The sequence below is a fragment of the Gymnogyps californianus genome, chromosome 1 (genome assembly GCF_018139145.2).
Source record: "Gymnogyps californianus isolate 813 chromosome 1, ASM1813914v2, whole genome shotgun sequence".
NCBI classification, from domain to species: Eukaryota; Metazoa; Chordata; class Aves; order Accipitriformes; family Cathartidae; genus Gymnogyps; species Gymnogyps californianus.
Genome location: NC_059471.1, coordinates 70,611,044 through 70,626,242, shown reverse-complemented (window position 1 = coordinate 70,626,242; position 15,199 = coordinate 70,611,044). Strand labels below are relative to the sequence as shown.

The following is a 15,199-nucleotide window of genomic DNA, read 5'->3' as shown; positions in this document are numbered from 1 at the left end:
TCATAAATTATTATTTTATTATTACTTTTATTATATTTATTATATTCTTTTGCTGTGATGTTGAGACATACATGTGAATGTTTTGTTCTTTGCATTTTATTTCTTCTCGAATATTTTTATACTTGTTTTCTAGAAAAAGAATTAAAAAGTGAACTCCAGAGGAAGCTTGCAGTTTAACTTTCCTGTGCAGTCCAGTGGGACAAATACAAACTCTTTAGACGAGTTACCTCCTCCTGTGGGAGCACCAAGTACCATGGGAGACTGCTACAACTGGGTATGCGGAAGGGGCTGAGAAAAGAAGAAACACTGTGTCAGGGCTGATCCCAGGCATCTCCATCCTTTCTGCAATGGGAGAAAGCATTCCTACCAGCTGTGAAACATTTCACACTTGGAGACATCTGCACATCGCTGATCATGTCTGGTGCTGATCACTCATGAGTCCCACTGAACCTGTTGGTATTATGGGTGTGTTGCAGTTGTAAATCAAAGTCCTGATTGTCACAGCTAGTAGACTTCCAGGGACTCTGAAGTCTTTCCCTTGCAGTCCTCTTGCTGCTAACTCTCCAGGGTTTGTCTCGCTTACTCTCAGAGTATCTTGCAGTCTGTGTGTGTATGGCTGTAGCTAAATGAAATACAATGGTTAGTGTTAAGAAAATCTGAGTAGGAGAGCCACTGATCTGGTGTTCTGCTGACTTCATTTGGCCTTCAAGTTAAGAAATCCTTGTTTTATAATGCTAATTGAATAGCTCATCTGCCAGATTCCTTGTTGGAAAGGGGCTCCAAGAAATACTGCTGTTAACAGGACCAGTATACTGAAAAAAGAACAACTCTTTTGCAAGCAGGCTGAGCATTATCTACCTATTTTCATATTGGGTTCAAAGCCTTCAGTGGGAGGACTGGTGGTGGTGGTGTGGGGCAGAAGCAGAAGATAGTGCCTCACATAGAAACAGAACATCAAACGGTATCACTGGCCGTACCACAGTAAATTTTGACACTGCAGTTGCACCTACATTGGGGATTTGGTTCAGATCATGATAAGCTTTTGAAGCAAATTTCCCAGTTGTCACCACTTGTTGCCTTTTGCTTTGCACTACAGAACGTCACAGGTGCACATACAGAAAGTCAAGTGGAAGATATTTTCCACCCATGAAGGGACATTCAATCTGTGGGACCAGTTGGCCTGAAGGAATCGCCTCCCAAACACATGCAGTGTGGATGAGGGTTTCTCAGCACTAGTTGTTTTGGGGTACATCTCTGTTCTCACTAGTCTGCACTGTTTTCCAAAACAACCAAATCAGTGGGCAATTTGAATAATTTGTCAGTGAATTAAATGTACTCACTTCTAATGTACATCATACAGGCTTTAGTAGCTTCTAATCAACACTACTATGTTTGCACACTTTGTTATCCTAACACTAAACATGGTAGTTCTTGTGGAGGAGAGAAGAGGCTGACCTTTTAAAAAGACATTCCGTAAGGGTGAATGTCATGTTGGAGGAGGATAATGTGGTTGTCCAGTAAATGCCCTGTTGGCATGAGTAAAACAAACGTCAAATACAAGACAACTCAAGATCCAGTTTTAGGCACGTGATGTGACTCAGACCTTCCTCTTTCGGTTGTTATAATGTGCCAAGTGACATACATGCATTTAAGAGAGAGAACACATTTCTAAACGAGAATGTAATTTGCGTGGTCCTCCACCAGATGTCCCTACTGTAAGCCCTGCAGAGCCCATTTATTTACACACCAAGAACTTTTGTTACCAGGAGAGACGGGACCAGTGAGCAGTGCTAAGTGTGGTACCTGAGGTGCCAGTTACGGTGGGGAGGCAGACGAGGAGTGAGGGCAGGAGAGGAAGGTATGAAGCAGGCTCTCCTGCATGGCCAGGGTGCCACCGTCTCTCCCACCTGATGCTATTTATTCATGCTGTGCTTGCTGCCCGAATGGTGTGCATTGCAGCTTTTTTTTTTTTTTGACAGTGGGAAAAAAATCAGAGTGGCTGGATAAATAATGTAGTTGGAAAGGGCTTTTTATTCCTTAACAGGGTGATGCTGTGGCCAAGGTTTATCTGGGTCGGAGGAACCTGCAGAACCGGTATCTTCATACAAACTCCAGGTCTGTCTGTAACACAAGAAACAGGACAGGCACATTAGAGCTTTTAAAATGACCTCTAATAGGCAAATGAAGCAGCCCTGAGGAAGAAGTGGCCACGGCTATGAGCAGCGCGAATCAACAGGAGTGAGTGTTGCATACCTTCATGCACCTACTATATGCTATATCTGTAATAAAATAGTCACAGCCCCAGACATGGGCTCTGCTGTGCTCACACATGCAAAGCTTTTGAACTGGTTGCTGTCGCTGTCAAGTCTGGTATGCTGTTCTGCTGCTGCCTATGTGGATGAGCCCAACCTGAGCAAGAGTCTCTTGCCTCATTATGAACCTGATCACGGGGGTGCTGTTGGCTCTTCACAAGATACGAGGCTACATGTTTTCACGGTGGACTATGACTATGTGCAAATTCCCTATGAAGTTACTCTTTGGATCCTTCTTGCCTCTCTTGCAAAAATAGGTAAGTAGAAAATGGGATCTTGGGTCCTCCTACCTCGGCAAGAAGTTAAAAATGTACCATGTAACCAAGTATCTTCCATGCATTTTTGTAGCTGGGATTGTTTTTACAGCTTCTGTCCTCAGAAGAATAGGTGTGTTCATTATCACGACAATGACAAAATTCCGCCTCTGAATGCTTCCAGCTTACTTAAGTAAATATATGACCTCTAACACTCATGTCTCTTGGGTTGTCTATGCTAGTGAGTAGCAATGGAGCTCCCCTACACAGTGCTGTCCATCCCTTTTTCTACTCTTTAAATGTCACAAGATATCAGAATTTACAACCTGCCACAGCAGTAGAAAACAGTAACACCAGACTGAGACTTCAAGCGTATTGAATGTGGGGGAGAAAAGTGGGAAGAATTCTTTCATCGTGCGAGTAATAGGAAACATTTCCCTACGAGTCTTTGTTTTACATCTTTGCTGTTTAAAGTTGCTCAGAAGGTAATACCAGAGGAGAGGGACTGAGAGTCTAAGAGGGTGTAGGTCATCAGAGATGTAGGGTAAGTGCCTTTTGAATACATATCAATACATCCAGCTTCTATTAGAGCTCCATGTAGGTATCTGAATGAAGAAAGACAACTCATGGAGAAGTAAGGACTGCAATTAACATAGCAAAAATGGCTCACCATGTGTCTTACATGTTTGCATGGCTGGGCTCAAATTATTTTGACCATTCAGAATTAATGCAGCAATATCAAATAAATGAAGAAGATGGTAATAATGTGAAGAGCTGCACACATGTGATCTCCCTGACCTTTTGATCTTTTAATGGGATTTTCAAACATTACTATAGAACAGGCTGGTAGGTGGGACTGATGATTTTCTGGAGGTGGCCTGAAGATAAACATTTTTCATCTCATAGTCACACAACTGACAAAAATTGTTACCACTCATCACGATTTGCTAGTTTCAGAATAGCTGATGATCTCAGTCCAATTCTTATAAACAAATGTCTTCACTGCTAAAATAATAATAAAAATTTTCACAGATCAAATTTGCTGTTATGGCATCAAAAGAGTGTGTTAGCAGTGAGCATATTGATCAATTTCTTTATTCATCATCCATAAAAGCACAGGACTTGCCATATGGCACATCTACTCAATATTCTTGTTTTGAACAAGAAATAGATACTTTAGAAGAACCGTGTGATGCCTCCCAAGCAGACCTGTTCCTTAGCTGGGAGTTTTCAAATATTATTTTTGATTAAAAGTGTGGAGCTGCTGACTTCAGATCTACTTGGAAGAAAGAGTTAGTCTGAATAATCTGGTTATCCAGGGAAGAAGATTTCCAAACTGTTAAAAATTTCCTGTGTTTTATTCAGGTATTATCTTCTTTCTAGACGTCAAGATTTCAGGGTGGGAAACATTTCTGAGATCCTGAAAGGCAAAACAATCCCCTTATTCTGTAAAACTGACAGAAGACTTGAACACGATTTTTTTAATTAAAAAAGGAGATGAGTAGAGTTATGATCTTAACATACTTTTTGGTAAAAACAAATAATCTCCTAAATAAGTTATTTAAAATTTCATAAAAATATTTTTCTTTTCCTTTACTTTTGAACACTGATAATTCAAGGGTCACAGAAATGCAGTCATGGCATTAGCTTCTAGAGTTACGGGATGAAGGTTGACCTAGCTTCAGGCATGGAGACACAGCCATTGGATTTATAGGTTTCTTAGTCTGCCTCATTCTCATTCTTGCAAATTCTGAAACATTCCTTACATTTCTAGTAGAGGCACCTCTCATTCACAATATGATTACACAGTTCCTGGAATAGCGAGTAGATGAGCTAGACGTTATCTTAGTATTGGTAACAGTATTCGTGTCAAATGGGAAGAATTATATGAATGGAGTTGCAGTAGCAGCACCTCAAGGCGGGCAGGAGGAGATTCACACCCACAACATTTATATGGTAAGGGTAGCCCTTTCTCTGTAAAACAGCTTGGCTACATCAATGCTTGTAAACTAACAAGGACCCTGTCAGGGAGCTGTGTGTGACTGTCCATACCACATCAGTGTTGATGTGCTCCTTCTCAGCTCTGGCCCATATTGACAAGCCTTCTCCCAGGCAGTGCCCTGGCAGACTGTGGGCCAGGATCTGTTCCCACAGGCAGTTTGGATGTGACCACTTCTTGCTGGGGTAGGGAAGAGAATTTGCCTGTATGGATGCAAACCGAACCTTTCTGCTTGGAAAAGTCTTTGGCCTGCTTAATTTGCTAGTGTAGACTCAGCCTTTATTCTAGTGAGGAAAAAAAAAATCCCTTAGGACGCATTATTTTCTCAGATATTTGATGGCTGCTGGTAGCTCTTTCAGCTCTGCTGAAATCACTGGTTTTGTTTCAGTAAACTAACTCATAAAGTTCTTTACAAAATGTTGTTTGCCTTATGTAGGAACAGCAGTTTTCCCAGAAAAGCAAGGTTAATCAGCTTTTGCAAAGCCTTATGTTACTGTGGCTTGATTCCTGCTGCTTTGGATATTTTGTTGTTCATGAGTACTCACTCCCTCTGTCTGTGGATCACCTGGAGTCCATGCAATGCTTCAGGAGAGTGCTGGAAGCGGAGGGAGCTGAGCAGACCATGGCATCTGAGCTGCTGCCTGCTCCCTTGGGCTTCTCCAGGTTCCCAGTCGGCCCAAATCCAGCAGGAGCTCAGCAGCCACGGACCCTCCTCAGCACTGGGGGGAGCTGCCTTCAAACCTGCAGCCAGGGATAGGGGTCTCTTTGAGATGGAGGGACAATACTGTGCCTCAGAGGTTTGGCAGTAGCGGTTGGGCAGCAAGGATTCTTGAACAATATTTTCTTTCCAAATTGTGGAGTACCTTTTCAAAGAGGTTTCTGCATTCCTAGAAGTGGAGCTTAGACTCAGGCACACTTGCTCAGAAATCGAGAGGTAGGGAGCGGGAAGAGAAGAGATTCATGGCCAAACTCTTCCCCTGCTTTAGTGATACAGGTCTGGGAATGTTTAATTTTGAAGCGAACAGTACTGCCTATTTTTACATGCATAATCCTAAGAGCAAAACCTGGCTGTCTGAAGACAAAGTATTCAAATGCAGGCAAAACATCTGTCTGACATCAGGTTAATTTAAACTTGCATAATAACCTAATGTTTTATTCAAGGTTTCCATCTCTATCACCGATTACCAAGACTCATGCCCGAAAGCTGCATCCTGATTGCCATTGGAGCACTAGTAGGAGTGATCATCTTTGCTTCTGATCACAAATCTCCACCAGTGATGAACACAAGTATTTACTTCTTGTATCTCCTTCCACCCATTGTCCTGGAGGAGGGTTATTTCATGCCAACTCGCCCTTTTTTTGAAAACTTTGGGTCCATCCTGTGGTGGTCTGTGCTGGGATCTCTGCTAAACTCGTTTGGGATTGGCCTCTCCCTCTACGGAATCTGTCAGATCGAAGCCTTCGGCCTGACCGACCTGAACCTGCTGCAGAACCTGCTCTTTGGCAGCATGATTTCAGCTGTGGATCCTGTGGCAGCCCTGGTAGTTTTTGAAGAAGCCTCCGTTAATGAGCAGCTTTACATGATGATCTTTGGAGAGTCATTGCTAAATGATGGCATAACTGTGGTGAGTTTCTTTCCACTCCTTGTCTTCCCCTCTTTGGGGTCTTGTGGCTTGTAGGGTTATTGGGCACAGGACAAGAGCAGCTCTAAGGAGATCCTAGATACATTATTTATTTTATGGGTACTCCACTCCATTACACACAAGTAATTTTAATGTATGTAAAGATTACATCTTATATTAACTCTTTCAAAAACATTGTTTCAGAGCTGCTGGAAGAGGGAAGCATACCCATACACATTAGACATCACATCTTGCTCTTGCATTCACTGAAGTGAATGGATAAGCTACAGCTGATTTTACTGGTAGGATCAGCGTAAGACCTAGGAACGTTCTTGACATTGTGCAAGCAAGTAAATAGAAAATTACACTGCTTAAAGACTGAAGGCAGCAGGGGTAGCAATACAGGAGACTCTGCCTTGTCACATGCCTTAGAGAGCCCTCTGCAAAAAAAAAAAAAAGAGCCAGATGTGGACAACCTCTGGAGGCTGCACTCCTTCCTCCAGCCCCTTCTAGGAAGTTCCCCAGAGACCTTAGACAGGAATTCCAAAAGACACTAACAACTTCACGCAACTCTGTTTCTATCAGTAAAAAAAATGGCATCTGACAAATGTTGACCTTTCTTGGCTGTCTTATCTCCAGTGTCCAGAAATAATGCTTCTGGAGTAAGAGAGATTTTGTGTGTTGTTGTTTTTGTTTTGTTTTGTCTTGTTTTTTTCTAAGTAGGAAAAGGGTGTTTTTACAGAGCTCCTTTTGCTAATGCTTTCCCCCTTTTCTCATTAGTTCTACTAAAACTTGGAGCAACCTGAAATTCTAGCTATAAACCACAATTGACAAAAACACTTAGAACACGCATGTTTTTCAAGGAAGAAATTTCAAGCAGGAAATTCATTGCTCAGAAACCAACAGGATTGCTCATGTGCTGCAAGTTAACTGCAGGTTAAGGAGTTTTGCTAGATAAGATCTTTACATAATTTAAATCACAGGAATCTAAAACACATAAAAACTATTCAGATACTGTTATACATGAGGTACAGCACAACTTGGACTTGTAAAATCTGTACAGAGTTCATTGCTGAAAGGTGTCATGGGAGAAATGCAGTTTATGAGTAATGTGAAAAGGAAAAGGAATGAAGTAATTTCTTGCAGCCACAGCCTATTGATCATAAATCCTTCCTCTTGGTGAATCAGAAATGTAGGGCTGATGTAGAACTAAGGTACAAATGTTACTTAACTTTACATGCAAACTGCTTATGTGTTATAGTTGTAACAAAAAAATCCCCAATGCATCTATCACTTCCACTTGTCTTTTGGGTTCCTTCAAGTGCAGACCTCAAAAAGTAATACCTCTTCCTCACTCTGGAAAAGCTTGTTTCATCCTTTTTTTGACTGGCTCTCTACCTTGCCTTCCCTTTGTTCCCAGCTATTACTTATGATGCGAGTCCAACTCATGATGGTATTTACATGAGCTTTCAGTCAGGATCCTGTTACAGCATAAATATGTAGTGACAGAAAGCCTTTAAAAACAGCGGTATTTAGGCATTCCTCAGCAGCACTAGGTGTGTTAGCAAAAGAGATGAAAGGGCTGTACACGGGGAGTGTTGGCTACACCACTGTGAGTTCCCTTTGCCCCATCCGCCCTCATCTTTGGGACTCTTCTCACAGCAGCGATCTTGCAATCAGTTTGTCAGCTCCTGCTGATGCATCTCTGCATCACCCACCTCTCACCCATTTTCTGGGCATTCAAGTTTTCAAAATCTCTACCTGGCTTCATGTTTGAGAAGACTGAAGTATTTGTCACCTGGATGGAGCCCAATAGGTGGCTTTCTCCTCTTGATACCCCCCTTGCTTTTTAAAAGGCTTTAAACCTGTTTATCCCGAGTGTCTTATCTTACCATTTCCTCCCTGCTTCTCTCTTAACAGTTTCCTTTGAGTTAACTCTATGTGTTTAAAAAGATAATATCACCAAGATATATTAAGCATACATATTTTTGGATTGTTTAAATACAAATATCCCCTGGTTCTCTCCAGTCTGCTTATCAGCTTGAACATTTTTTTCCCCAGCAGAAAAAACTGGTATGAATTTTGCTGAACTTGTGTATTACATTTGAGGCAACAATAGCTCCCTCTCCTATATTTAGTTCCTGGTATAAAAAAATCCACAAACTAACAGACTGTGGAATTAGAATGACGATTTAGGAGTTATGCCTTTGATTTAAGGGACTGGGACAAAAGTGGATAATTTTTTTACCCATTTGTACCTTTTCCCATTCTCCTCAGTAGGGCCATGTCCATGTATGGAACAAGAAGGCTCCAGGTCCTGTTAATTGCTTCTTTTCCTGGTTGCTTCTGAGCGGACTGTTAGCATCAGAATAGCACAGACAGCAACAGGACTGGTCTTAGCATGTATCATACATTAGTGGAGTTTCAAAGTTCTGTTCAAAACAGTGATGTTGGTAAATCCAGGGCAGATTTCGTTCAAACCTGAACACAGGTAGAGGACCCTGATTTTGCTGCAAAGTGTTTCAGGCATCTGAAGCTCTGCTCCTGCATATACACAGACAACTTCTGTCTCAACAGGAGCTGAGCACCTGTGTGCATCAGGAAATGGAATATTTCCCCTGACTACTTCATCTCTGAGGCTTGATTTTAGAAACACTGAGAACACCTATACATCACGCTGTACTCAAAATGAAGTGGCAGTGACTATTTTCTCTAATGGTGCCCTCTCTTCTTTGTATGCAGTAGCGGAGCAGTTAATCTACTGCATGATGGAGACCCAACTAAAATTAATTTCCTTATTTCAGGGGATTTGAATTTACCTCTCTGATGTCACTGAGGAAGGCTTTGACCACTGGGATGTATGGGTAGTAGGAAGGAGGATGAAGATAGTCTCTGCTCCTGCTGTTGAAGTTGACCCACTGTGTTTAGAGTAAAATTAAATGCATGTGGTCAAAAAGTTATCAGGGTGGAAAGAAAGAGTTATCAAGGCTGCCTGTGTTGGTGGTTAAGGCAGTCACTCGAAAATCTTTTTTCCAATGCTTCTGATGTGGATGGTATACACAATGTTTGTATCATATAGACAGCTGGAGCAGGGACCAGTCCCTGGGGAGGTCTCCTGTGGGCGACAGTGTCATGGTCTCCCTTCCTCTCCCTGTCTCTAACAGCCACCCAGTGGTACACCACTACATGGTAATGTCCTCTCCGAAAAACCCAAAGCATGACATTCTCAGAGTTGCTAAATGAGGCTAACTATCAATCCATCCCTTCTTTTTGAGTAAACAAAGGCATCCTAAGCTGATTCAGGCTTTCCTTCCATATAAAGAATTATAGTACTCCATTTACTGGCATAAACACTGCAATGTAACTTAGCCAAGCAGCAGTTACACAGAACCTTAGTTGTATGACACACTGCAGGATGTTGTACAAAACAGTTTACTCCCTGTCATGGTTTAACCCCAGCTGGCAACTAAGCACCATGCAGCCACTCGCTCGCTCCCCCCACTCAGTGGGATGGGGGAGAGAATCAGAAAAAAAAACTTAGTGGGTTGAGATAAAGACAGTTTAATAGGACAGAAAGGAAGGAAAATAGTAATAATGATAATAATAATAATAATAATATGGCAATAATAATACTAAAAGAATTAGAATATACAAAACAAGTGATGCACAATGCAATTGCTCACCACTCGCTGACTGATGCCCAGCTAGTTCCTGAGCAGCGATCCGCCCCTCCCAGCCAACTCCCCCAGTTTCTATACTGGGCATGACATCATATGGTATGGAATATTCCTTTGGCCAGTTTGGGTCAGCTGTCCTGGCTGTGTCCCCTCCCAACTTCTTGTGCCCCTCCAGCCTTCTTGCTGGCTGGGCACCAGAAGCTGAAAAATCCTTGACTTAGTATAAACACTACTTAGCAACAACTAAACCCATCAGTGTGTTATCAACATTATTTTCCTACTAAATCCAAAACACTGCACTACACCAGCTACTAGGAAGAAAACTAACTCTATCCCTGCTGAAACCAGGACACTCCCACAAAGCATGTTACAAAAAAATGGAAATCATGTCATATTTCCATAATTTCCATTTTAATGCCAATTCAGTTATATCATATAGACACTTCAGGAACTAGAAAAAGAGAGGAAAACTTACTAAGTCCTTTGCTGAGGATAATTTGCTTTATTCATAAGTCAGCATAGATTCATGCCTTGGTATTATTTATAAAGAATCACAAGTCTTAGGAGGAGGTTGAAGTCTTCAAGAAAGGGGGAACAGAGAGAAAACAGGCTTTGTAACTAAAAGCCATATGGTAAGTACAGTAAGGTTTACTTACTGTGGAGACATGAACCCTCTTTTCCCTACCTGCCACTGAAGAGCCTAATTTCATAGATAGTCATCAGGAAAAAGTAGCTCTGGGTATTTGCTCACATGAAACATTTTGTTGTGCTTTGTCTGTCCCCCAGAAATACTAGCAATGAGCCTCCTGGGTAACAGGCTATGTGACAGCTCAAGGTCATATGTTCCCAGCAGCAATTTAAGATTAGATAATAGCTGGGGAATAATTGTTATCCTAATGAGCTTGACTCTTCCACCTGCAAATTTCTGCTTTAGTCTTCTTAATAGCCTTCTGGAAGTAACTATATGAAGAAGAAAGACCAAAGAAAACCAGATAACGCAAACAATTTTGGTCCGTTTTGCGTTTTCGAACTAATGCTTCAGTGCAACAGCTTTGGAGAGCTGGTGTCTTCAGATGTTCCCCAAATTCTCTTGAAAACTGAAAGGTGACTTTCATGTGTTACACATCCTTGTAAACAGATCTGATAGGACTTAATGTTAACCAACTGTCAGCAACCTCTAAGACCTTTTTATTACTACACCACTCATTACTGTGGAAACTTTCTATTAGTTTCTAAAAGATGGATGAAAGTGGAATATACTGAAGATTTTGCATCACGAATTTCTGCAGAAAAGAAATTATTGATAATAGAAGTACGGTAAACTTATCTGCTCTAAACTAAATGAAATTATCTTTACAGACTGAATTATATAATCTAGCAAACTCAGTCTTTCTTCTGATCTGACATGACATTGTTTTCTTTTTATTTTTGCCATTTCAAGCTTTCTAGTCACTATATATGTGTGAAGGGTCTTTAGGCCATTTAGAGTGCCACAGCTTTTGGTTCCCACTTTGAGATTGACACAGAGTTCCTGGGAAGCAGGTTAAGTGGCATCAAACCCAAAACATGTGAGGATAGAGAGGCTGTATTTGTCTAGCTAGAGACAATATGAAACTGAGGCTACCATTTTCCCTTCCCTTCCCTTCCCTTCCCTTCCCTTCCCTTCCCTTCCCTTCCCTCCCCTCCCCTCCCCTCCCCTCCCCTCCCCTCCCCTCCCCTCCCCTGCTTCCTTTCCCATTCCCAGTGACGTTTCATGATTTTTATGTGTCAAGTACTATCGAAAAACATTTAACATTCCAGAGTCCGTCTCATGAAGTGTGTCCAGTCTACTGATCATAGAGACAACCTAAATGGGATTTAAATCAAAAGTGTGATTCTTAGTTGCTGCCCTGCCCCATCCTGAGTCAGAAAGAGAACGTGGAAGGGAGAGCCTGGGGTTGGTAAGGTACCTAAGCTGGGCTTTCAACATCTGCTACAAAGACCAATAATTAAGTTTACCTTCAGAAAACAAAAAAGCATGAGTATTTTTCGGTTACTTCAATTGCATTTGATCCCTCAGAGTTTTACTCTTACTATATAACCATCTATCCTTCTTTTTTTTTGCTTTCTTTCAGGATACTTAACAGACCCTTAATTCTGGGACTTGTTAAGAACCAGCTGAGATTTCAACTGTTACTTTGCTGAGCTGTCTAAAGGAATTTCAGGCATATATATATGCCTGAAACATATATATATATATGTTTCACCCCGCCTATGAAATGAGTAAGCCTGCCAGGTTCAGAAAGATGCCTGACTGCTTTCTCCTTATTTTCACACGCAGGTTTTATACAACATCTTCATCGCCTTCACCCAGATGCACAGGTATGAAGAAATCGAGTCCATCGATGTCTTTGCTGGCTTCACTCGCTTCTTCGTGGTGGGGCTGGGTGGCGTGTTGTTTGGCATCGTCTTTGGATTTGTTTCAGCGCTCATGACTCGATTCACCCGCAACGTTTCTGCTATCGAACCCCTGCTGGTCTTCATGTTCAGCTACCTGTCATACTTGTCCGCTGAAACCCTTTACATCTCGGGCATTTTGGCGTGAGTATCCCTTATGTGTTTTTGGATGCCCTCTCGAGGGAAGTGGCATTGTTTTGAGGAGGTGGTTTGCTCAGGTTGGTACAATACAGGCATTTTCAGCCTCTGGCCTAGAGATCTGCAGTGGACTGCTTCTAAGGGATCTGTAAAATGCAGTGGTAACTAGGAAAAGCAAACCCACGGTCAGCGTAGGCATAGATGTACTACTGAGGAGTGCATATCTGCTCTGAAATTTTTTTAGATTTTTGCCTGCTGGAAAAAATACTGCAAGCTGTGGGTAAAATGACTAGTGCCACCACCATCTGGCTCATACCTCTGATAAGATCAGCAGAATGACAGAATGATTTGATAATACCTCAGTGTATCTGTATTTATTTCTAAGCAGCATCACCATCAGATTACAAGAAAGATGAAAAGTAATGAGTATGGAAAGCATAATAAAGAACGTCCAAGTTCTTGCTTTTGTATACAGCTGTGAACACCAGCTCTAACAAAATTTACTGGAATTACATTACATTTCAACAGCATCACTGGAACTAAAACTGGGCAAAATCAGACAACTGAGAACATCAAGCACATATACATACATATACTCATGTATATGGATATTGACGATCATATTTTGATGTGATCAGGATAGCTTGATACTGCTGTAATGCTGGGGACTGCTTCCTTAAAGTGCTGTGATGGCATGGGTGCCCGCTGCAGAAAGCAAGCTGGCAGGTCTATCGACCGCAGTAAATGTGGAGAGGGTGAGTATTGTGAGAAGGAAAGAGGACAGCGGCAGGAAAGGAGTCAGAAGAGAAAGGAAGGAATAGGGGTGAAAGTGAGAGAGTTTACGAGAAAACTGCTGGTAGGAGAATTTCAAAGATACCACACCAAACAGCCCCTCAGCAAGGTAAAGTGTAAAGAAACGGGAACCTGATGGTGGTAAATGCTCCAGCTAGTGCTGCTGGCTGCTGCAGGCTCAGTGTCCAGCAGTTGTGTGGCAGCAGCCTTGCATGCCATGTGTTGGCTCTGAGCATGCATGTCGGGTTTTGCGGGCCCTGCTGCTCCAGAAAGGAGTTCCCTTTATTGAGGACAAACCGGTTTAAATCTAACAAATACAAGCATGTGGCTGTTGATGTCTAGACAGGTGCATTTACTCACCTCCACTTGTCAAACCCTGATTTCACAGCATCATAGAACAGTTTGGGTTGGAAGAGACCTTTAAAGGTCATCTAGTCCAACCACTCTCCAATGAGCAAGGACATCTTTAACTAGATGAGGTTGCTCAGAGCCCCATCCAACCTGACCTTGAATGTTTCCAGGGATGGGGCATCCACAACCTCTCTGGGCAACCTGTTCCAGTGTCTCACTACCCTCATTGTAAAAAATTTCTTCCTTATATCTAGTCTGAATTTACCTTCTTTCAGTTTAAAACCATTACCCCTTGTCCTATTGCTACAGGGCCTATTAAAAAGTCTGCCCCATCTTTCTTATAAGCCCTCTTTAAATATTGAAAGGCTGCAATAAGGTGTCCCCAGAGCCTTCTCTTCTCCAGGCTGAACAACCCCAATTTGTTCAGCTTCAGAGCAGGATTGGCTTTGTAAAAACAACCTTTGCAGGATGGCCCTGGGAAGCAATATTTGAATATTTAACTGTATTAAATAAGTAGTTAGACAGAAGATATGTTTTTCTGAGCAATTAGACAAAGCAGATGAGTCTTGTACTGTGTTTTGCGTATCTAACACATCTGCTCTGGCGAGGTGACTGGCGACTTTAGTTGAGCAGGGTTAGACATCCTATGTAGTGAGCACTAATACCATATGGACCCTTTCCTACCTGCACTGCCCAAAATACTGCTTCCCGGCCTATTCATTACACTAGGCTACATAGCTCTTTATTTCTTTTGCTTCTTATTTTCATTAGAGTGCTGAAATTATTAGTAATAAAAGAACGTTAATATAATTGGGATTTATGATTCTTACTGCTTCATTAAGGAAATTATTGCTTGTTTTAGGGATGGGAACTTATTGTCACCCTTCTGAATTATTGAGGAATTCATTCATTTTTCACTTGAATCATGAAAGTCTATTATGCATGTGTCTCTGAAAGTCAACAGTATTAAACATTAATACCTAATGGCCTTGTCTTAGAGTGTCCTTGGACCTGCTAAATGTCTCAGCTCCACCAGAATACCCTTGAGACTTCTTCAGTGGAAATTAAATGAGCAGAAACTAGATGAAGGGTTATTTAACGAACAGTGAGCGTTCTCTGAATTCACAAGTTTGGAAAAATATCATCACAAGAAGCCCCCAAAGACTAAAATAATATCAGTAGACACTAGATAGATGATGGAATATGTTACTAGCATAGCACTCAATCTATCTATTACCTATGGCTATGGAAAATGAAGGGGAGAAGAGGAAACCCCCTTCAGTAGGGCTGCTCAAAGACTACTTCTCCGTGTGATTGTTACCAGCGTCTGTGCTGGGTGGCTGCTGATGTCTCTGAAGCAGGCTCTAGTCTTCATTAACAGTGAAGAGGTGGAAAACATCCCTTTGCTTCCTTAGGCATATTCCCCACACCCTGGGTAACTAAAAGGGGGGAAGGACACCTCTGTAGGATAACTGAATTTCCCCCTGCTGTACAGCAATGGGCTGCTGTGGGTGCAGAGTCACTGAAGCGTACCCTGGCCCTGCTGATCTGCCAGCCAGCTGGCAGGGAGCTGCCGGGAGCTTTGGCCCCGGCATAGGACTACCACCATGTTCTCTCA

General features: G+C 42.0%; 1 protein-coding gene across 1 annotated transcript in view; it reads left to right on the top strand.

Annotated features, from left to right (window-relative positions):
* The first annotated feature begins 2,292 nt into the window (after positions 1-2,292).
* SLC9A4 (solute carrier family 9 member A4) overlaps positions 2,293-15,199 on the top strand; it is a 37,286-nt gene continuing 24,379 nt past the window's right edge. The window contains exons 1-3 of the mRNA XM_050911042.1: positions 2,293-2,569; positions 5,727-6,190; positions 12,185-12,444. Of these exons, the coding sequence (XP_050766999.1) occupies positions 2,308-2,569; positions 5,727-6,190; positions 12,185-12,444 (986 nt within the window). The 5' untranslated portion in view covers positions 2,293-2,307. The remainder of the gene's footprint in view (positions 2,570-5,726; positions 6,191-12,184; positions 12,445-15,199) is intronic.